General features: G+C 39.9%; 1 protein-coding gene across 2 annotated transcripts in view; it reads right to left on the reverse strand.

Moving 5' to 3' along the window:
• Positions 1 to 22,014, reverse strand: part of large1 (LARGE xylosyl- and glucuronyltransferase 1) — a 154,122-nt gene extending 132,108 nt beyond the window's left edge. The window contains exons 1-2 of one of the 2 annotated variants that reach the window (XM_044186216.1): positions 19,988 to 22,014; positions 6,968 to 7,381 (exon numbers count right to left, since the gene is read on the reverse strand). In XM_044186216.1, coding sequence (XP_044042151.1) covers positions 6,968 to 7,072 — 105 coding nt within the window. In that variant the 5' untranslated portion in view covers positions 7,073 to 7,381; positions 19,988 to 22,014. The remainder of the gene's footprint in view (positions 1 to 6,967; positions 7,382 to 19,987) is intronic. The other variant, XM_044186217.1, reaches the window with a different exon arrangement.
• Between the last annotated feature and the right edge of the window lie 206 nt (positions 22,015 to 22,220).

Below are 22,220 nucleotides of genomic sequence, written 5' to 3' on the forward strand. Positions count from 1 at the left end.
CATTGAAGGAGCCGCACTAAACTGGTTTAAATCCAATCTATCAGATTGATCTCAGTTTGTACATGTTAACGGTGAGTCGTGGATGCACGCCAAAGTTAGTCACGGAGTTCCACAAGGTTCTGTGCTTGGACCGATTCTAGTCACCTTATATATGCTTCCTCTAGGCAAAATTATTAGGAAACACTCAGTAAACTTTCATTGCTATGCAGATGATACCCAATTATATCTATCGATCAAGCCAGTTGAAACTAACCAGTTAACTAAACTTCAAGCATGCCTTAAGGACATAAAGACCTGGATGACCTGCAACTTTCTGATGTTAAACTCAAAACAAAACTGAAGTTATTATACTTGGTCCTAAACACCTCAGAGACACATTATCTAAAGATATAGTTACTCTAGATGGCATTGCCCTGGCCTCCAGCAGCACCGTAAGGAACCTCTGAGTTATCTTTGATCAGGATTTAACCTTTAACTCCCACATGAAACAAACTTCCTACTACCTTCCACCGACTACCTTCTTTCACCTACACAACATTGCAAAAATCAGGCACATCCTGTCTCAAAATGATGCCGAAAAATTAGTGCATGCATTTGTTGCTTCTAGGTTGGACTACTGCAATTCCTTATTATCCGGCTGCCCAAATAAGTCCCTTAAGACTCTCCAGTTGATCTAGAATGCTGCGGCACATGTACTGACAAGAACTAGGAGAAGAGATCATATTTCTCCAATATTAGCCTCTCTGCACTGGCTCCCTGTAAAATGCTGAATAGAATTTAAAATCCTTCTCCTCACCTACAAAGCTTTTAATGGTCTGGCACCATCGTATCTTAAAGATCTCATACTACCTTTATTATCTGACTAGAACACTGTGCTCACAGAATGCAGGGTTACTTGTGGCTCCTAGAGTCTCCAAAAGTAGAATGGGAGCCAGAGCCTTCAGTTATCAAGCTCCTCTCCTGTGGAATCTCATCCCAATGTGGGTTTGGGAGACAGACACCATCTCCACATTTAAGAGTAGGCTTAAGACTTTCCTCTTTGATAAAGCTTATAGTTAGGGTTGGCTTGGGTGAGTCCTGAACCATCCCTTAGTTATGCTGCTATGGGCCTAGACTGCCAGGAGACTTCCCATGATGCACCACTTTCCTCTCTCCTTCTCTCCCTCTCCATCTATATACATTTTTATCCCATTACTGCATGTTACTAACTCGACATCTTCTCTCTCCTGTAGTTGTGCCTTCTCGTTTCTCTCCTCTCTCCTTCTGTCGCTTTCAGCAGGTATTTCTGCCTCCGGAACTGTCTGTGGTTGTGGGCCACCTGCTTCCCCCGTGCTCTTGCTCGACAACTGCTATTACAGTTGTTGTTACAGGCTCTGTTACTAATACTGACATTATTTTTCCTATAGCTGTCATTCCTATTATTATTAATATTAACACTATAATTACTAGGTGGTATTTGCATTGTGCCTCCCTCTCCCCACCACCACCACCACCACCTCCCCCAAAACCTCCTCTCTCTCTCTCTCTCTCTCTCTCTCTCTCTCTCTCTCAAAACCTAAGACGGCAGCAGCAGATGGCCGCCCACCATGCTGGTTCTGTCCAAGGTTTATGCCTCTTAAAGGAAGTTTTTTCTTGCCACTGTCGCCAAATGCTTGCTCATGGTGGGCGCTATATAAATAAATTTAATTGAACTGTACTCTGAGAAACTCCAGCACCACTTCTCAGCCAACCACTGTGCTTTTGTCTGGAAGGGGCTCAGACAGATATCCAACCCCACTCCATTAATGACTTGCGCCTGGCCAACGAACGGAATAAGTTCTACTGTCGTTTTGAAAGACAATGGGACAGTCCATCCCTCGTGACTCCATCAACCAGCTCCAGCCCACCAGCTCCACCTCCCCCACCTCAGCAGGGGCTTGGGACTCTCCTCAACTGCCCACCCCAGAGGCTCCCCGCTCCCCTACCATAACAACAACTCTCTCCATCCTGGAGGAGGATGTCAGACTGTTCAAGAGGCAGAACCCCCGCAAAGCAGAGCAGACTCTCCATCCACCCTGAAGCACTGTGCTAATCAGTTGTCTCTGGTGTTCACGGACATCTTTAACACCTCATTGGAGACATGTCATATGCCAGCCTGCTTCAAATCCTCCACCATCATCCCTATCCAAAAAAACAAAACAAAACAAGGACCACAGGACTTAACATCTACAGACCCATCGCTCTGACCTCTGTAGTATTTAAGTCTTTCACAGACCTACTCCATGACCCCCTGCAGTTCGCCTACAGGGCCAACAGGTCTGTTGACGATGCAGTAAACATGGCCCTTCACTTCATCCTCCAGCACCTGGACTCCTCAGGAACCTACGCCAGGATCCTGTTTATGGATTTCAGCTCAGCCTTCAACACTATCATGCTGCAGGACAAGCACTCCCAGTTGAGTCTGCCTGACTCCAAGTGCAGGTGGATCAGGACTTTCTGTCTGGCAGGAGGTAGCACGTGAGGTTGGGGAAACATGTCTCTGACTCCCAGACCATCAGCACCAGTTCCCCCCAAAGGTTGCATTCTTTCTCTGCTCTTCTCCCTGTGCACAAACAGCTGCACCTTCAGTCACCAGTCTGTCAAGCTCCTGAAAGTTGGCACCACCCTCATTGGGCTCATCTCTGATGGGGATGAGTCTGCCTACAGGTCAGAGATTGACCAACGCTCTGTCCCACCCTGGACACAAACTGTTTCAGACACTCCTCTCTGGTAGGAGGCTGTGGTCCATCAGGACCAAAACGTCATGCCACAAAAACAGTTTCTTTCCGTCTGTAGCCGGCCTCAATAACAAGGCCCGGGACCCCCACTGACACTGACTCTCATACCCCCCGCCCCCCTTATAGCACAGTATACTCATACTATAAACTTTCGCACAGTCCCATGTAAATATTTAGCACATAGCACATCCCTGCACAAACTGTAATTTAAATAACATATTGTACATATTCTTCTTTAAATAGTCTTTTATATTTTATTATGACATTTTATTTTATTTATATGTTTATTATAACATATTATGATTTTTGACCTGCAGTACTTGCTTTATATTTCTTTATATATTTCTATGTTTATTGTTTTGCACCAAAATACCAAAGCAAATTCCTTGTATGTATAAACCTACTTGGCAATAAAGTTGATTCTGATGCTATTAGGAAAAATTACTTTTAGGAAACCACTATAAGTCGTCCAGCAGGGATATAATTAACCTTCACAAGAGGTGTACACATGCTGTGGTTGTATTGTTTTAAGTTTATATTTTTTAGTTCAAGATTGAATTTCGACTGCAAAGCTTATAGTGTCAAAGCAAATTCATGCGGGTGTTTGAACATAACAGTGCCTCAGACAGAATATGTGGGTTTGCCATGTCCATAGAAAATAATGTTGCATCCAGGCTGGATTAAACAGACACACAGATGTTATTGCTTGAGTTTGATGGGACAAAAGCCAGTGACTTTGACACAATCCATCCCCTGTATGGTGAGTCCATCAACTTAATGCTAAATACACTTTGAGATAGTAGATAACATGTATTGTAACATGTCATTTTATCATACTATGCATTTACTACTACTACTACTTCGCTTTGTACATTCCAGTGTTGATCAGTGGTAAAGTGTTTGGGGCATATTCACATCCTCTCTAGCACTTATTCACATCCCCTGTTCTGTCACCATCCACTGCCTCTGCTGCAGCTTAAGATGCGTATGGTCCTGTTTTGGCTGTGCATAATGCTGCTGTAGGGCTTTTGCAAGCTTGAAAAAGAAAGATGCTCATGTTGTTCATGTTATTAATGTATATAGCAATTCAAATTGCATTTTTATGAAACTGTGCCCTGTAACAACTTGAACTAGCTATGTGTGCTGCACTGTGGTTCATGTGCATGCATATCAGTGTTCAGGGCCTGGCACAGTTCAAGCAAGTTCAAACAGCACATTGTGCACAATGAAACCAGCAACCCTACCAACAATAACTGATAAATTATGTGGTTTTCAAGGCAGTTTTAAATACTCATTAAAACACAAAGCACTGGAAATGATCCATTTTTAAAATCACAGAAAAATTATAAGGCTTTGAGGTTTTTATTTCATATGCATACACATCTTTTAAAAAACAGAGAAATTAGTTGCCCCTCAGCTGGTAATATGTTTCATACCCAGCCCCCAGTCAAAACAACTTAAAATGCAAGAAATAAGCCCAGGCAGAGTACCATGGGACATGCACATTGGCCAGTGTTCAGGGTTAGCCTTGTTAACTGGGCTGTAGCTTCCCAGCAGCTGACCTGGCTCCATATTTTCTGCAGTGCAGCTATTCGTTACCCTTCTGTCCAAATTCAAAATTAGCTAATTTGTTTATCCAACATTTGGCTTGCTAATTCTCCAGTCCAGGTGTGACTGGGTGCCTGAAGGGCCTCACTTCATACATTTGCATTCAAACTACACTGCTTTTAATCACATTCATCACCGCTCATTGCTATTAAAATGTCTTTATCAGTTAAATCCAGCAGACAACACTGAGCCACCTGGGAGTCAACTACTGCCGCAGGCTATTTTGTCGTTTCCATTTGTCTTCTGAAATTGCAACATTTAATGAGATTCTTTTAACTTGGTACTGAGAAGTCTCACTGTGCTGACATAATAGTTGTTGACTGGGTATCTCAGACAGATGATCACACAGAAAACTGCAACATTTCTTTGAGACAGTGAGAAACAAATGACAAGGCAAATGAGTGATTGGATCATTTTAGTACGGGTGGGGGAAAAACAAATCGATACACAAGAATGGTGATTCTTATCCTCTTTGTTTGTGAATTGATTCATAAATGCCAAATATCGATTTTTGCATGTCATTAATAACCTTACGTTGATGGAACAAAAAAGGAAGAACTATCTACAAATGTGAGTGGAGAGTGAGTGTAACTGTATCTCAATCCGTGTGTGTAATCAGATTTGTAAAAGAATCTCTAAATGTGAACTGAGATTTGTGAATGTGTACAAGAATCTGTAAATGTGTATTCAGATTTGCAAATGTATTGAGATTTGTAAATGCGTAGACAAATCTGGAAATACAATATGTACATAGATCTGTGAAAATGTAGACAAATCTGTAAATGTGTACATAAATATTAATGGCTGAAAAGTATTTTGCTCCGAGAGCTAGAAGTACCGACAAGTCATCAGTTACAACTCGGGTGGTGCTCTCAATCTTTTTACATGTGACTTTTGCTACACTTCTGCTGTGGCAGAGATCTGCAAATGCATGTGGCGATTTGAAAATGTGTGTGGAGATTTGTCTGTGTGCCTTATTAGCTATACAGCCTACATACCACCAGTCGGCGGTAGCACCCAGTGATTTTAAGCGTTACATCGCTGGGCTGGGTAGTGGTAGTGGCTGCAGTTGTGCCGATGCAAGGCAGACTACAATGGAATCTTCGAGGGAAAGTTAACTACGACTCCTACGGTGCACTTCGAAACATCCAATCACCGATTTTAAAATGCTGTCACATGAGCAAAGCTGAGATCCTTCCAGTGGCACTCTCCAGGATTTTTGGCCCCGCTCGAGTTGACAGCGAATCAAGGGAGGCATCTCTCAACTGCCGAATGAGTACCGCTCACCTGTCACACAGGCTGCCACTAGCTGCCAGTGCCACTGGGAGGATCTCTGCTTTGCTGCTCTTGCTCACAGTTACTGGCTCATGTGACAGAATTTTAAACTCGCTTAATATTACTGGGTGCTACCGTCAACTGAGGCATACAGACAAATTGCCACATGCATTTGCAGATCTCTGCCACGGCAGAAGTGTAGCAAAAGTCACGTGTAAAAAGACTAAAATATTTCCAGCTCTTGGAGCAAAATAATACAGCCATTAAAAAAATAAAAAATAAAAAATAAAAAATAAAATAAATAAATATATATATATATATATATTCAGATTATTTGTTATTTTTGGGGGAAAATTGTTTTTATAGAATCAGAATCAGAAATACTTTATTGATCCCCGAGGGGAAACTCTTTTGTTACAGCTGCTCACTATCATGTCAGTGCACACAGGAATAGAAGTACTAAGCAAATCAAATATAATACACTTTAATACAGGCAGGATAAATTAAGTACAAAGTGGATATAAGTATAAAATTTAAATAAGTGTAAAGTACAAAGTGGATTTACCGATTGATGATAAGTATGTACAAGTATGTAGAATGATCTTATCTGAGCAGGATCTCCTCAACACCTTAAAATTGGCTCATTTAGTGTTTCCTGGTTTAACTGGTTTTATTTTTATTCTGCATAATTGATAACTGGCAACAGTTCTCTTAGAAGACATGCATTTAATACTTATATGAGTATTTAGTAAACTTGTGAAGCTGCAGTCTTTACATTACTGTAACAGCATTTAATTCAGACATCTTACAGGGCTGACCTAGTAAGATTGCAATAGTGACCTTTACATAAAACTGACTCGGGCGCTTATATGAGTCTGGCATGTAAAATTGCCAGAACATTTATGTAATGAGTTGTATGCCTGAAAAGGACTCCAGTTACAAGGTTAACATTTCTTTGGTTGTTAATACGATGGAAATATACTGCTAAAAGAATTGGGACAGTACCTACAGTATAGTCATCTATTGCTGCTACCTGTACTGTTTTGTAAAATGAAGACCTACAGTATACAGTACAGTACAGTATGACCATGTCATACTGTGAATGTTACAACCTGTCTTTGTCTCACCAGCCACTATACTCATCACAGTCACTCTGCACTCCCTCACCTGATTGTTAATTCCCAGCACCTGTCACCCTTCACACACCTGCACTTCATCAGCCACTATACTTCCTATAAAACCCAGCTCCTCACTTCAGTCAGTGTCCGGTCTCGTTAGTATTAAGGACAGATTAGTGCTATCTTTCCGTATACACTTCACGGACTCACCACCACTTGTATTCGACCATTCTCCCTATTGGACTTGGTATCCCAGCGCCTGTCTTCTCCAGTGTGTGTTTCTCCTACTCCCGGCTCCGGTTGTCCACGACGCATCTAAAGAGTGCCGTCTCCAAATCCTGACTCCCTTCTGTCTTCGGTGTCCGGAGTTCCAGTGTGTTCCCCGTCTTCGGTGTGTGGCGCCCTAGTGCCCACACACCGCAACCCTCCGTAAGAAAAGGGACTGTATCTATTCATCTCCGAGATACTACTGTGTTGCAATAAACTCTCTTAGTCACCTTACCATTGTCTCCGGTTGTCTGTCCGTAACAGTGAAAGGTTTGGTTCTTGTTTGGGCTGATTTTGAGCTTAGTCCCTTTTTGGTGCATCTCTCTGAGCGTGTCACATTTAGGGAGGAAAATTATCCTGTAATTTAGCAGACACAGTGGTTAGTGACAGCTGGAGGAGAGGAGGCTTATACAGTACAGTACTTGTTAAATGATAGAAATTATACACCACGCAGAAGCTGAATGGAAACATTAACATTAGATGGTTTACTGTAGGTATGTATTAGCAAAAATAAGGGAAATAATGAAGGTATCCCTCATGTTTAAATATGGAAACATTCACCTTCACCTATCTCTATTACCCATATCAGCTTGTGGCTGATAGACAGTCAACTTGCTGTTGCATGAAACGTTGGTGAAAATGAAAATGTTGGTGGTAAGCAGCCATGTAACCAGCCTCTGAATTACTCCCACATGACAGCCCACTGCAGAGTGAGGATGGAAAGCCCATTCAATTCAGTCTGAATGTCATGGACATTATTTCAGTAGCATCTCTTCAGGGCGATGAACAGTCACCCCACTGCTTCTGTACTTGTGCAATATTCTGTGTACTACTCTTCCGTGCAATATTTAGTTTTCCCATGTTAGTTTTTCCTATTTATTGACATTGATATTATACACCTCCCATTACTGCTGTGCAATATCTTAATAATCTCAATAAGCTACACTTAACTCGACAGTACATGCACCACTGCTTATTACTTTTATTATTACATTGTATTATTATACTGTATTATCATCATCAACCAGTAAACCCACTTGGTACTTCACACATATTTTATCTTATACTTATACCCACCTGGTACTTAATTTATTTTCTGACCTGTTTTTATAGTTTTTATAGTTATTATATTTTTTGCTAGTACTTTCTCCTGTGTGCACTGACGTAAAGGCGAGCTACTGTAGCAAAGAGTTTCCTTTCGGGGATCAATAAAGTATTTCTGATTCTGATACATCTGGGAAACACTGCAAAACAATCTCACACTACTGGCTTTCTTCAGACAAACATCCACTCTTTAGAACATCACACAAACATAACCACAGACATACATTACATACTAATCAGCATACTAATAAATAAGTATACCAACATCTAGGGTTGGGCCGATGTAAACATTTTCAAACCGGTTTGATATTAAGCCTAAAACCGGACCGACCGGTATACCAAATTTTGCCACTAGGTGTCGCATGTGACTCAGCCGCTCCTGAGTGAAACATAATGAGAGCCCATGAATGAGAGTGGAGTTGCAAGTCAGTGCTAAGAAATGAAGGGTTTCTACCCACTGAGATGTGAGAGGGTTTTTAATTTGAAATGCATACAGGAAGTGTTGAGTTTGTATTAACAGTGTAATGCAGTCACTTTAACAGGGCAAACGGGAGCGGATCAAAACGAGGCTTCGTACTTACCTTTCAATCTGCTATATTAATAACTGTACTGTCAAACTATAGCTATAAGATAGCAAACAGATGTGATAAGCATGAGTGACATGATGGTTGTCAGGAACAGGGTTATATTAGAGTTATATTGAAAAGGGAAAATGATGGGGTCATTGTTTATTAACTTTCCAGCAATATATTTCACAAACTGGTTAGGGATTGTTCGTTATTTATTGGGGGGGCACATCAAATAATTTTTTAAGCACTGGAGAGGGACTTGTGTTTTTTATTCTGGCAATAGGGGAGAGACATACAATTGGTGATAACTCTCACTCCCTAAGTGCTGCTAGTTGCATTGGCTGGACTTCAGAGCTGGAACTGTCATAGGCAACTTTTGAGTAGCTACTATGGGAGAAGACACAGTAAATTGCTTTTTTTTTCCCAACAAAGGAAGGGGGGTCAGAGGGCCAAGTTTTAAGAGTCACGGTCCACTATTAAACGTAATGGTTGGAAAGTGTGAGCCTTTGCTTTTTATTTTGTCCAATACTACCTCCCTTTTGTGTGAATATAATAAAATGTGGTTATTTATAGTAACGAACAGTCCCTTAGCAACTTACTATGAAGACACCGCTTGACTCCGCTCAGCTGTGATGCGTACATGTGCTGCAGACAGCGCTGAGAGAGTGACGCTAAATGCTAGATGCCGCTAAATCCAACATACTGGACCTTTAAGCTTGTACCGGACTGCCAAAACCAGAGACCGACCCAATCCTCCCAGCATCCATCCATTTGTTTTATTGACTTAGTCTGGACCATTGTGGCCAACATTTAATTCCATAAACAATATTGGTTTTCTTAATAAGGTAAAACACTTTCAACTAAAATCAAGCTAAATCAAGCTTAAAGGTCCAGTGTGTAACATTTAGAAGGAGCTACTGGCAGAAATGGAATATAATATTTATAAGTATGTTTTAATTACCCAGAGGAAAGGAAAATTCCAAATAAGATCTCTTTTTTTGTCCAGCCTGGACAAGAGTGTTTGCTACATAGAGTGTATAAAACAGTTTGCTACAGGTTGAGCCTTCATCTTTCAGACGGCGGAGTGCTGGGTACCGGTGCTGTGGTCAAGCTAACGTTAGCAGCTCAGCTTGGAGAGAGACACCACCACCCCCCGGTGTGTGCGGAACTGTAGTGCCAGCTGAAGTCGTAGCCACGGTAAAATACATGCTGTTTAAAATGTTACGTTACAGATAGTCAGCCATCAATGTCTATAGGATCTCGTGATGTAGCGCAGCAACTATCAGTGGGCCCATTGTGTTTACTGCTACAGAGAAGTGAAACTCTTGTTCATGTTACAATGGAGACTTTCCCGTTGGTCACCGCAGAGTTAGGTGTGGACAGATGAGGTTGTTAGCTGAGAGTCTGGCTAAAAAACTTCAAACCAAGTCTCATAACTGCGGTTCAGTGCAGCAGACTGTGTGTGTGCTGCCACACCGACGCTCCTCCCTGAACAGGTATAATACAGATATTCTGGTGCACTATACAAAATATTATAGAAAACCATCAAAGAAAGATGTTTTGCATTTCTTAATGCAGACATATTAGGCTGTCAATTGAACTATAGGCTATGCACTGGGCAACCATATTATGTAAGGGAAAATAATAGCTAATGTAATTTGAATAAGTGCTTTCAGTCTAATGTCAGATTATTCTCTGTAGGGTAAGTCATGGAAATGATCTCTTTCACAGTTATTGAGATCTGGATCTTTTTAATCAGGTGGAGTTGTGCATATTTTCTGCTCTTTGGGCATATACTGTAAGTGAAGGGTTAAACAATCGTGAGAGTTCTCACATTTTAGTGACTGCACCTCCTCTATGACACAAGGTAAGTTTTTCATTTTTGCCATTTTACTTACCAGCAATAATGTCAAGTGTGTTATGCGCAGTCAGTAAGTTTAATGGTGGGAAACCGTTAGTGTGGTCCTTTTTAGGTATTGACTGTCACTTTAACATTTCCCACTGCCTTTTTATTAGGATATTGTTTTTTATTGTTTATGTTGTTTTATATTGTTATATATATATATTATATTTAAAATTCTTGTGATGTTCTGATATGAGGTGAGTAACAAGTTGTTGTTGTTTGTATTGTTGATGTTTCCTCAGATCAGTAAGGAGTCCATGCACAATATCCACTCTACCTATGCTGTCTACATTTTTCCTGAGCTTGAGTGGTTCTGGCTATGCATACTCACTCTACCGAATAGTAGGTAAATGTGCTATGGAGTAAATATAATGCGGATTATCAACCAAACCAAAAACTGATTACCTCAGCTTCAGACAGAAATGAGGGTGTAACCAGTGAAATCTTTTGGTCAGAACGAAAACCAGTATATACTCGGCACACTGTGGCGCATGGTTGTGTCATTTCTGGTCTAATTTTGGGGAAAATCTCATACATATCTTAAGACAAGGGTCCAAATATTGAACCATCTGGCTTTTACCCTTCCTAGCCCAATGTCAAGGTTACTGTATTGCCTGCCATACCATAACCATGTGCAAGACTCAAGAATAATGTACATGAAAACTTAGCGTGCTAACAAGGTGGTGTTGTCTTCTCTCCTCAGAATGCGGCCCTCCATATAAGTTGAGTATGCGCACTCAAGTCTTAGTGTATGACAAAGTAGCTGTAGATCAGTGGAGAAAGCACCGTATTATATGCTAGATTGCAGAATTATTGTCCTGCTGAAAGACTAAGGTTCTCTTGCAGTGGCTTCCTTGATTTTGTTCCATTCTTCTTCACTTTTAACAGTATGTCAATGTCCCGCTGAACCAAAAGTGTATCCATACTTGTTAACAGTGAGTCCTCCGTGCACGCCAAAGTTAGTCATGGAGTTCCACAAGGTTCTGTGCTTGGACCGATTCTGTTCACCTTATATATGCTTCCTCTAGGCAATATTATTAGGAAACACTCCATAAACAGAATTCAGTAATCTCCAAATAAGAAGCTGATTTATTTCTGATGAGACAAAGAAAAGACTATTGTGAGGAGCAAAATTTGTGTATAGTGTGTAATCACCTGAAAATAAGAATTGTTGTGTTTTCATTACCCTAGAATACGCCGTTTTTATCTACATAGGGAGCAGGTCCCCTTCCATGATGTTCCGTTTGCATTTTTCACGTGTTTCGCGGCCACAGTAGTTTCTCCTACACGCTTAGAAGGGGAGGGTGATGCGAGCGCTATTCAAATGGATGCAAACTGCATTTTCACCGCTAGATGCCACAAAATCCTACACACTGGAACTTTAACATATATCAGACAACTGGTCATCAAAAATAAGTTTGTCTGTTTTCTCTGTATACAAGCCAAGTGGTTTGGGATAGACAAGCGAATGAGACAAGGACCTTTATTCAGAACAAATTTTAAAATTTTCATTTAAAGAGCAACTTAACACCTCCTTTTAGCTTAAACCTTTGCGAGATTAACTACTCAATGTCTATTCACCATATGCCACAGTCTTTATAGAGTTCTTGGGATGTTCTGAACCGGAGAATACAGCAGCATGTGCCAATTCCCACCAATATCCAAGAACTTTGCACAGCCATTCAAGAGGATTGGGACAACATTCAACAATCGACAATCTTATAAACTCCTATGCAAAGGACATTTCTCATACTGTATGGCAAATGGATTTCATTACAGATATGCACTCTGAATTCTATTCCAAGACCTGAAGTGAGGAACATTTGTATACCAAACAATGTGAATGAAGAAGATGATTGCCTAATTAATTGCCTAATGTGACTATTTATGAAATTCAGTTTCATAAAATCTTTGAAAAGTTGAGTGTCGCGTTTAAATTAAGTTTAGACATTTCATGACCTAGAAAAAAATAGTTTTACTGTCCTTTGAATAAATGCAGCAGTTACAATTTCATCCGTTCTGTTAATTGATTAAATTGCTTAAAAATACATTTGCAATACACATAACATTGCAAGTTGATGACTAGATGTGTTCTATCTTGGCTTTTCAGCTTGAGTGCACAACACTGAAATAAAATAAGTCAGTCAGTCACAGAACAAATCGCATGTTTCCCAAAGCTAAATTTACTGTGATAATGTGAATAGCATCAGTGCAAATCATTATGTATGAATAATGTGACAATAATGTCATAAACTTAAGTTATGTCCAAATTCAATGTTATCCAGTTAGCGTGAAAACATTTTAAAATAACAGGATCCCTACAACTTAAATAAATGCTTAGATAATCAGAATGCAGAGGCAGTAACATGACATGGTTGTATTTAGTGTATGCTTCTTGTATTAAATTAAATGATTTGAGTGCCCTGATGGGAATCTGTTAGGTGCAATAAATCCAGACATATTATCACACAGTTACAATTAGCCTAACTCCAGTAAATAACTTGTTTATCATGTTTTCTTCAGTGTAGTAGCATCCAGTATGAGGGTCAATACAGTCTGGGAAGAGAATTATTGATGAGGTCTTTTGGAATTTTTTCTCCTCAATTTAGTGAAGAGAAGTCAAAAGACAGAAAAAAAAATCACATTTCTACATGTTACACATTATATTGCAAAAAGCCAGATCTGTTATGAATATCTTAAGTGCCAAAGACATATTAATACATCCAACATGTCCAGCAGTGAGTAGCGTAACTCGTAGATTTCACCTGGCTGTCAGTAGAGGTCAAAATGTTCTATCAGCTTCATCACCCATAAGGAAGTAGTTTCAGAGTCTGAGCTTATCTCCAATGGAGGGGCATTAACTTCCACAATATCTCCAGTGATTACATCGTGATGAGTGCAGCACCTGAAATGTGGCTGTTTAATGCTGCCGGGCCTGAATGGGGAAATCAATGAAGCAGTGGACAGAGAAGGCTTATTTGCTGTTCCACCATACATCCCCCTGCGAGTCGGCCTCAACGCTCATTAATGAAGACAAACAGACATAATACTGACGCACTATGTATCCAGGGACAGATGGAGATATTGATTGTCTTCTGATTATCTTAAGGTTGCTGACTCATTAGATGTAAGTGTCTAAATCTAGATGCTTAATTCTCTGAGGTGAGGTGAACTTACTCTCCATGCTTCCAATACAGGTAAGCATATTATGGACGAAAGACATTTGACAGTCAAGATAAAATTAAGTAAAAGGTCAAAACCTGGTTTTATCTATACTTTGCTTTAAATTTGTTGTGACTGGTGTAAACCATGTATCTCCAAACTGAAGTTGAAATTAACGGGTAAGGATTATGTTTATATGCTCTTAAGATTATAAAAGCCTTTCAGAATGGTAAATAGACTGTACTGCAGTCACTGTATAGTGCCTTTCTAGTCTTCCAACCACTCAAAACATTTGAGTCACATGTCACACACTGAAGGCAGAGATTACCATGCAACTGCTCATCAGAAAGAACATTTGTACAGCCTTTGGGAGCAATTTGGGGTTCAGTATCTTGCCCAAGGACACTTCAATATGCGGGCTGGGGGAAGCCAGGGATCGAACCGCTGATCTTCGGATTAGCGGGCAACCCAATCTACCTCTAATCCGCAGCCGCCCCTGAATTGTAAAGATATGTCAACATGTAATGTCACCAAGGCTGTTTCTTTGTTCTTAAAGCCTTGGCATTTGAGATATTTCATCTGACAGCAGCAATAGGTTAATAGATGTTTTTTATATTGTTTAAATACACATGGTTTGATGTCAGTGATAGTGCTGAAAATAAATATTTAATTCTGGCCCATTACACAAGAGAACATTAAAAGGTGGGGTATGCGATTCTAATTCAATTCTAATCTTTTTGTCAAATTCAGTGAATTTCTCCTCACGGTCCGCTAGCTGTCCATTGTGTGTGTGCGCTGAAAATAAATCCAGTGTTTGTACACAGCCCTGGCTCTGTAAATGAAAAAAACAAAACACATTGGCACAGACTGGGCCACACAGCACTATTCCAGCCATGATTTGTGTGTCAAGTAACGTTAAATGACTTGCCCGCAGACATTCAGCTTACTTTCTAGTTTGCCAAGACATGCTGTTGTTGTGATGTTAGCTATAGCAGCAGGAGAGTTGTGAGCGTCGCTGTCTGGAGCTGCTGTGCTGGCTCTGGGAAACCGTCTCGTCCTCTCGGCATGTTAGCTTCTCAGCAGCAACTGCAGGGACAGTTTGGTAACCCACAACCTAGCTAACGTTAGTTACATTACTTTCTGTGTCGTTGTTTGTTCTGTATCATGGTATTTGTCATGGTATTGGATTTCTCTAGAATCGCATACCCCACCTTTAAGTCACTGATCAGTGATCACAACAAATATTACCCAGTAACAGTTTCACAAATATCATGATTTGCTGCTTTTCTATGTTTTATATAGTTATAAACTGATTCCCTACGGGTTTTTGGACTGTTGGTCCAACAAAATAAGCAGACTGAAGACAATTAGCCAATTAACTGATAAGCCAATAGACAGAAAATTAATCATTAAAGTATTTTTCAAATTTGCTGATTTTCTCTGTTTTATATTATTGTTATCTGAATATTGTATATTTTAAATTGTCAGACAAAACAATAAATCTGACGACATGACCTTAGGCTGTGGGAAACTTTGATGGTGTTTTCACTATTTTCTGACATTTTATAGACCAAATTATTAATCAATGTATTGACAAAATAACATCAATAATGACAATAATCATTGGTAGCAGCCCTACTCTGGTATCTTGCGGTCGATATATGTTAATATATTTGACATTTTGGGACTATAGCCTTCAGTGAATAAATAATCACTGATGAAATCATTAGTTGCTGCCCTATGCTGTAGTTTATAATGTTTGAGTGTGTTTTTCTGCCTCAGTTGTCCAGTCCATCCCCAGGTCAGGAGGATCAGGTGGAAGCAAAGTCAAACCCAATCAGGACAAACAAATTGCAGCTGTCCAGTGAAAACCAGGCATCTCCAGATTTGGTGGGTTTAAATTTTTCTGATAAACTACAAAAACTATTTTAAACCCCATTGGACTAGGCTATATGAAAAATGTAATGTCACGAAGCAGAAAAGAGGGCTGTCTTTCTTAGCGAATAAGAAGCAGACGTTTTGTAGATACAGGCTTTTCACGGGACAACAATGAAATACAAAATCTGTTGTTAATTCAAAAGAAAAACAATGGGATTTTTTTTAACTAAACTTGTTTAAAATTAACTCATCATCATACAACGGAAGCTGCGATAAAACATAACTTTGAATAACTATTTGGGTCATTCTATGGAAATGTCGATTTTTCTGTCCCCAGCCTTTACAGAAATATTACACTTGAAAAACACTTTAGGGTTACAATGTCTATACATTTTAAAATGAAACAATATGTTATTTGAACAATTACACCTTCTTGAGCCATCAATATGGCAATATTTGTTTTTTATTATATAGACTTCCAAGCACCACAGAAGTGCTTGTTCCCACAGTCATGTACAGACGGAAAGTGCTGTATTTTATTTAGATAAACTTTATTCAAAGCTGTTCATTTAGTTCATTAGCATAGAATAGCACTGAGATATCATGATTCCAACTTTTCTTTATCATTGTTAATCCACCTTTGGTCAGGTATGGCTAAATTGAAGGTATGAGGGTATGCCCCCCCCCAAACAGTTATAAAAGTGCATACCATACAATACCACCAAACACACACCATTTACATTATCATCTGTCACATCTGGATTTGCTTCCCAGGCTATTCACACCAATACCATCTCACATACTCTTTTCACAAACTCTTTCCCTACCACCTATTCTTCACATTCACACACACAGAAAAAGAGACACATGCATACAGAGAGACAGTGAGAGAGCGAAACAAGCCAGGGTGAAATGAGTGAGAACTCAAGAAAATATTTTTGTTTTACAGAAAACTACAACATGGGAGGAGACAACGTAGGAGAGATGCACAAAGGGAACAAAGGGAAATAGAGAAAATGAAAGACGAGATCATCAGTTGGAAAAGATATGAAAAGGTGTAAAAACATAACATACAACTGCAGCGTGCAAATCTGGACAGCCCAGAAGTTAATACACAAAAAATTCTTCAAGGTCAGTCAGTCAACACCCAAGTCAGAAAAGCCCTGAAATATCACTTTCATATTTGTGTTTCAGTGTTCCCAAAAGTTTTAAAAGACACAATGTCAAAACAAAGTCTTGCAGAGCTGATATCAGAGAAGCTGATCAAAAAATATAAATGCAAGACATACTGCAAGAAGCTCATCGGTTGTGTTTCTCCAACCATCAGAAAAACAAAGCAAGTCCAAGAAACTGGCATACAGACAGAGACTGTAAAATCACAATTTTTCCTCAGGGATGATGTCAGCAGACTGACCACAGGGAAGAGGAACACACTTACTCTCAAGAAGGTTAAGAGACAGAGGAGGCTACTGTCTGAGTCTTTGCTCAGAGCACCAACAAATTATGCTTTCTTCTGCCATCAGAGACCATTTTGGGTGGTTCCACCAAATGAGAGAGACAGAGAGACTGTAATGCCAATGTAAGACACATGAAAACTTGCAGTTCATAGCTGACAAATTATATAGGCTTGGAATTTCAGACTCCAGAAACTTATGGGGAAATGTCCGACAGCACTGTCTGCAGCACCTCCAAGACATGTGCTTATGGTGATTGTTTGCACTGCAAATTGTCTGCCTATCCCTTAAACAAGTCATCTAGTAGGGTGGTGACTCTAAGCCAATGGTGCCAGGAGAAGGTGAACATCTCAATGCAAGGTGGAGAGACAAGAGTAAGTACAATCACTGTCAAAAAAGATACAGGAGGATGAACTTGTGGCACAATTCCAGAACACACTCTTTACCTTCAGCAGACACATTTTAAATATTCACTGGCAGTACAATGAGTACAGCAATGTCAGAGAGAACATCACTGCCAGAGACTCCCAGATCCACACAGATTTCAGTGAGAACTATTCATGTAAACACTCCAATGAAATCCAGTCAGTCCACTTTGGGGGGTCACATCAGCAGGCGACCCTCCACACATTCTGGCAAACCAGGCCCCCATGCCCTTCTGCACCATCTCCCCTAGTAGAAGGCATGACCCACCAGCTATATGGGCTCATCTGGACCCTATTCTTCATTTCCTGGAAAGGGACCACACTGATGTCCAAAACCTTCACTTTTTTAGTGATGGCCCTGTCACCCAATACAAAAACCGCTCAAACTTTTACATCATATCCACGGAGTCACACAAGAGGGGTTTCTCGACGGTGACATGGAACTTCTTCGAGGCGAGCCACGGAAAGGGTGCACCAGATGGAGTGTTGGCTGCGCTGAAGAGAACAGCCAACACATTAGTTTGTCAAGGGAAAGATATCCCTAATGCACAGAGCTTTTTCCAGCTGGTTCTGCGAGTTCATTATGGGGCAGCTGGGCAAGTAAAGGAAGGCACCATGAAACATAAAATGGGGACAGTTGGAAGTTTACCCCTCTTAGCCATAACCTAGTATATTAGCATGACATAAAATAGTAGTGGACAATTGCAGTTTAGACAATGTACTTTGTTGGACACTTCAGTTGTTTTCTAATGGAGTTAAAATGTGTTTTTAAACTGATGCTCATGATCTTTTACTAATTGCTTTCACTAAGTGTCAATGATAGTTTTTGACTGTATGCCAAATGTAACAATTTAATCTCATCTACTTAATTATAGTTGAAGGATAAGGATCTTTGGTCTTATGCATGTCACCGGTGATTCATTGTGTCACTGGTGTTACTGTGTGTTTTTTTCTGTCACATTAAATAAAATGTGACATGATAATTTTACATTCATTGAATTCTGCTTCACTCAAGAGTTAAGATTTAAAGGATTGCATCATTACTTGTTTATAACTGTTTTTCAAATATTTTCATTGTTATAGCAAATACATGCATACAGCAAATGAACTAACATCATTCAATCACTTTTATTCATACCTCTGTTACTGCTGTGCATTATCCTCCGTCTCATTATAAATAAGCTACACTTAACTTGGCAGTTCATGCACTATTACCTTATACCGTATTATTATCATCAACCGTAAACCCACTTTGTACTTCACACTTATTTTATTTTATACTTATACCCACCTGGTACTTAATTTATTTTCTGACCTGTATTATAATGTATTATATATTTTTTTGCTTAGTTCTTCTCTTCCTGTGTGCACTGATGTGATAGTGAGCTGCTGTAACAAAGAGTTTCCCCTCGGGGATCAATAAAGTATTTCTGATTCTGATTAACAAACCTGATTAAAATAAAACAGAATCTCCTGATTTGTTGCATTATCATTATTTTTCTGTAACTCTGACTACATGTGCTGAAAAAATTGAGAAATAATATTTCATAAAAGCCTTTAATATTGCCAAAGTAGTAAGATAACACCAGTGACAAAAATACAGTACATGCAGACTTTAAATAAATGCACAAAAAAAGATTTTAAAAAGCATTAAGCTGTCATTTATGTGTATTCAAAAAGTAAATCAGTTGTGTGAAAATGTGGTCTAAGTTTAAATGTTAGAAAAAGAAATACATTTTAAGACATCTTGCCTATTCCAAAAGTGGACATTTCTGTAGAATGACCCATTTATAGTAACAAATATATTTTTATATGAATGTAATTTAATGTCGCTTACTGTTTAATGTGTTGTATTACGTGGCTATAACTATTTAATTACTTAATAAAAGGAGCAGTAAGAGTAGTAAATGAAAAATGTGTTAGTTTAACAGTGGAATCCTCATTTAATATGTGCCCTTCCACAGACTGCTGCACTGCTCCACAGTGTGCAACTGTTGCAGCTGAGTGTTACGTATGGCTGCTGATCCTTCCGCGTGCTCACAAACAGCACTCGCAAGGACTGGGAAGGGACAGGCATTAGCATACTTAGAAAAGACAATAAGACAGAGATTTTTCGCGCTGTCTTTCCAGATGATTTAAACATGAGTCAGAATGCGACAGCTCGGAAACTCACAGGTTGACCAAACCCATGTGTTGCTAATCCTCCTGTTAATTAAAATGCCCATTTTTGCTGGTTTCTGTAGGTTTGGATGATGGAGAGCCTAAACCTGCTGCGTTGCTGCCTGCACTCTGGATTAACACACAGATCTAGAGGCCTTAATGGAAATGTAAGCACAAGGATAACAAGAGGCTATGATAACAAGAGAAAAACAACACAAGTCGTGCCAAAAATATCGCGGGGGCAAAAAAGCAGCTAGAACGAGGCTGGTGAGGTAAGGTCGACGGGAATAACTGCGGATTCCACTCACCTGATGCAGAGGCGTCAAATCGCTGCTTTTAGGATGCCTTAATCAAATAAATCCTCAGTAACAAAGCCCACGCTACTGCTTCAAAATGAGACTAGCCGATCTATAGGTCAGTCATAACAGTTCTTGCGCAAAACGAGACGGTGGTCCGCCGCTGACTTGTTCCATGTAGTTGGAGCTTTATCGGGATGTTTAACCGGTCCGGCAGCCTCAGCTGTTAGCCCCGACAACCAGCCTCGACAGCTGAGCCGTTATGTTTCCTCCGGATCGGATTAAGATTTAAATCTCAGACAGGTTTGTGGGCGCGTCGCCACACAGCAGATTCAGTCTCATTAATAGCAGCGGGTCTGGATTACTGTGACCAGCAGCAGGCAGCGACACACGACAGGAGGGGAGAAACAGAACCGCGGCGGCCTCGACAGCAGGAGCACGGAGACTCGCTCGGTGCTCCGCTAGAGCTCAGCTAGTTAAAAATGCCTTCCGAGTGTCCAGTAGAGTATATATCTCTTCCACGGAGGTCCCCCAGTGTCGTCCAGGTTCTGCTGGTGTCTGAGTTTTCGGCCTCAACACAGCAGCTCTTTCTTCCTGACAAGCAGCCAGCATCCAATCACAGCGCTGCATTCAGAGAGGGGACGACGGATATAAAGGAGTGGATCATAAAGGACTGGAATCTGGACTGGACCACGGGACTGGTGGACTGAGTCTGACGCAGGGCTGGATTAACCTACTTGCTTGCCCTGGCGCTAAAAGTAACCCAGCAAACATTTCGACGTCGAAAAAAACATTCGGGGGTTGACATATATAGCCGAAATGAAAGTTGAAGAGACGTCAGGTCGCAACGTAGATGTCTCAAAGTGCAGTCTTCAACTTTAAAGACATATTCAGTTTCTATATCCTGACATGTTCTGCGAATAACTGTCTTGCAAGAATTTCACCAATCTTCATGTTGACATCAGGGCTAAGCACAACCACTCGATATTCCAGAATTCCTGCGCACATCTGTTCTGATCAACTTTTTAACGTAAAATCAATTATAAGAGTAATTAGTATATATTAATATATATATATTAATTAATACACATGCGACTATATATGAATTCATTAAAAAGACCATCTCAGAAAGTCCAACAGGCTGCACTCCTGGTGTGCTGGAATACAACCTTGAATGCTGCATTACTCCTGCCCTGGCTGGCAGCCTGGACATGAAAAGAAATTAAGTGAAATGAAAAGTCTTTCTTTAGGAGTCTTACAAAGTCATACGTTATGAGTTAGGAGTATCATCTGTATAACGTGTAGCGTATAGCATTAGCTTGACCATGCTGGCCTAATGTTAGATAGTTACATAACTTTCAGGTTGCATATAAAAGTACTCTATAACACTGTTAGGGTATGAATTTATACTTTTATTTAATTAATTTTGTAAATCTGGTTGTTCTGTGGTTTATTTCATTTCAACCCGTTTGATGCGAGAGGTTGTGCCACAGACCCCCGGGTCGATGAAATGTTTCCAAGGATGCTGTGGGCCTCTATTGGGTCCCTGTGTTCCCCAACTCAGTTGAGTTATAGGTTGAATAAATACAATAAATGTTATTTGAGAATATGTACCATGTGTGCATGATGTCAACTGAAATATTAAACATATTAAAAGTGGCATTTGACACAGGGCCCCTCTACAAGACAGAACCCCAAGATTAGGTGCAAATGGAGGCTTAAAGCCCTTCCATTTCAGTTTATATTAATCAGCAAATCAAATTACTACAAACTTTGCCACAGTGAACCTGGGGCCTTTGGCGCCCACTGTGCTCATTTGGTGGAGCCTTGGTCAGAAACACTCTGAAGACTACAGAAGAAAAGTAGGGCGATGTGAAAAAAAATAGTCTCAAAGTAATCTATGAACCATGATGAAAAAAGTCACAATATGTCATACATACATCATATGCTAAATACTGTATATCTTTGACATTATGAATATTGTTTTTTATTATGCAATGAATAAAGCCCTTTCTGGGCTTTTTTGCCCTCTCCCTGCACATTAAATTAATTTAATCAATTGTGTATGCTGTTAGTTTGATTTTAATGTGAAAAAACTCAAACTCAAGGGAAAAAAAAGTCATATAAAAAAGTGTTATATTTTATATATTATTGATTTGTTACTACAGATGCATAAAAGTATCAGCAGCATTTTAATGCTGTAGCTTTAGGTCTAGGTATGTCTAGATAGCACAAATTCTAACTA

This window comes from Siniperca chuatsi, linkage group LG23 (genome assembly GCF_020085105.1).
Source record: "Siniperca chuatsi isolate FFG_IHB_CAS linkage group LG23, ASM2008510v1, whole genome shotgun sequence".
In the NCBI taxonomy this organism is placed as follows: domain Eukaryota; kingdom Metazoa; phylum Chordata; class Actinopteri; order Centrarchiformes; family Sinipercidae; genus Siniperca; species Siniperca chuatsi.